General features: G+C 35.9%; 1 protein-coding gene across 1 annotated transcript; it reads left to right on the plus strand.

The window, feature by feature from the left end:
• The first annotated feature begins 276 nt into the window (after window positions 1–276).
• On the plus strand, window positions 277–1,163 carry LOC119654223. The gene is made up of 2 exons (XM_038059482.1): window positions 277–826; window positions 915–1,163. The coding sequence occupies exons 1-2, from the start codon at window positions 440–442 to the stop codon at window positions 1,161–1,163; spliced, it is 636 nt and encodes a 211-aa protein (XP_037915410.1). The 5' UTR covers window positions 277–439.
• The last annotated feature ends 791 nt before the right edge of the window (window positions 1,164–1,954 follow it).

Genomic DNA, 1,954 nt, shown 5'->3' on the forward strand with positions numbered 1-1,954 from the left:
TAGTTTAAAAATGAAAGGAAAATTCTTAACCCATGTTCAAAGGTGAAACATATTTTTAACATATACTTGTTGGTAATGATTAAAAAATGGCCCTTTAATGATGGTGACGTCGCCATACCGAATTAGATATAGTTTTCATGGAATTTTCGATCGACAGAGATTACTCCTGTAGCAAGGCGGAAAACGAGGTAAGATAATTTAGTATTGACGAAGAAATTAGGAAATTACCTGACACAGTATAAATAGGAACATTATATTCGTAGATAGTCAGTAAGTTATAAGGCGCTTACACCATACATTGAAATTTTTTACTAATAATTTTTTCAGCTAAATTTATAAAATTAATTAAGAAATACCTGATAGTACTTAGATTTGCCATTGTTTGCTGTATATTTTAAATTATAATTGAAAGAAGTTATTTACATTTGTAGTAAGTAGTATGACAGGGATTGTAGATACTGAGGCGTGGAGGGAGTTTTTCTCCGTGCTACAAACCTTGCCGGAGCTTTGGAAGATCAAAGCGGATGTCTTTAAAGACAAACATAAGAAAAAAATTGCATTTTCAAAACTATTGGAAGTATACAAGTCCATAGACGGCAACGCGAATGAAGACACCGTGAAAAAAAGACTTCAAAATATAAGAAGCTGCTACCGCAGAGAGTGTAAAAAAGTCGAGAGGAGCCGAAAATCTGGAGCTGGCGTCGAGGAGGAGTATGTACTAACGTTATGGTACTTTGATCTAGTTGAGTTCTTGAGGGATCAAGAAATCCAGTTGAGTGGTACGTCTACCGTCGACTTGGATGATGGAGATCTTGAGTTACCAACGGTAAGTAACTATTAATCTAAGATTCTATACTTACATTTCAAATTATTCGTTAATTTATGTTACAATTAACGTTATTTAATAATTTCAGGAAACTCATGAGCCGGGGCCCAGCCGCAAAAGGAGAAGAACTAATGATGAGCACCTAGAGGAGAGGAATGCGCTACTTAAAGACGCGCTGGCCCAGTTGGCATCCTCAGAAAAGCCTAAAGATGATGCCAGCACACATTCTGAAAGTTGGCCAGTTTCACTTAGGGAGCTTGCGCCGCTCCAACAAATATATGCCAAAAAAGCGATACAAGACATTTTCACGCAGGGCAATTGGGAGCTCTACGGTTGACTACAGTAAATGTTGCTGAAGCCTTAGCAATTTCAAGTGAACATAGCGGTGAATAACTTTCCCTCTTTCCTTTCTGTTATTATTTAATCATATAGTTACATATAAATACATACTTATAAAATCAAAAATACAAATTGTTGTTTTCATTTATAAACAAACTTTGCCAAGGCACTGTTCCAACTCCATTAAAATACTTTGTGTATTTGATTCTTGTTTCTTTTGCTATTAAAGCTGCATTTCTCGATGCAGTTGGTTGAAGTTCAGAAAGCTGCTGGCTGTCTTGTCTATAGGCACCCAATTGAATATCACCATTATTTATGTGTTCAACATCAACACTTCCTCTTAAGTAGACCGAGGGGTTGGTTCTCCTTAAAAAATTGTGGAGATAACAACATGCTAGAACTATTATGGTAGCTTTTTTATTGTTCAAATTCATGCGCGTTGCCACAATTCCAAATGCATTTTCCACAATTCTTCTAGCCCTGTAATTGTATACCCTTTGATAGATTATCGCGGCTGTACGGTTTCATCAAATTCCTCAATGATGGGAAGGCATCTTCCCCCATAAAAACAGTTTACAATATTGGCATTTACATGCTCACGACGTCAAAGTGTTACATCGGACTATACAAACCAACGCAAACACTCAATAAAATTTAGTAAATAAGATGTTGTAATGCACAAATTATGTAACATATCAGTTCCAATAAACTAATGCCGAATTCCAATAAGAATGCATGGCTTATCGGAACTAAATAACAACAAACAAGGATCGTTTTTAGTAAGATTTA

The sequence above is a fragment of the Hermetia illucens genome, chromosome 1 (assembly GCF_905115235.1).
Source record: "Hermetia illucens chromosome 1, iHerIll2.2.curated.20191125, whole genome shotgun sequence".
NCBI classification, from domain to species: domain Eukaryota; kingdom Metazoa; phylum Arthropoda; class Insecta; order Diptera; family Stratiomyidae; genus Hermetia; species Hermetia illucens.

Bases quoted from the DNA above. Each gene is read 5' to 3' on its own strand.
- LOC119654223 (XM_038059482.1), top strand. From the start codon at position 440: ATGACAGGGATTGTAGATACTGAGGCGTGGAGGGAGTTTTTCTCCGTG. The intron at 827-914 runs GTAAGTAACTAT...TAATAATTTCAG, and splicing joins GAGATCTTGAGTTACCAACG to GAAACTCATGAGCCGGGGCC.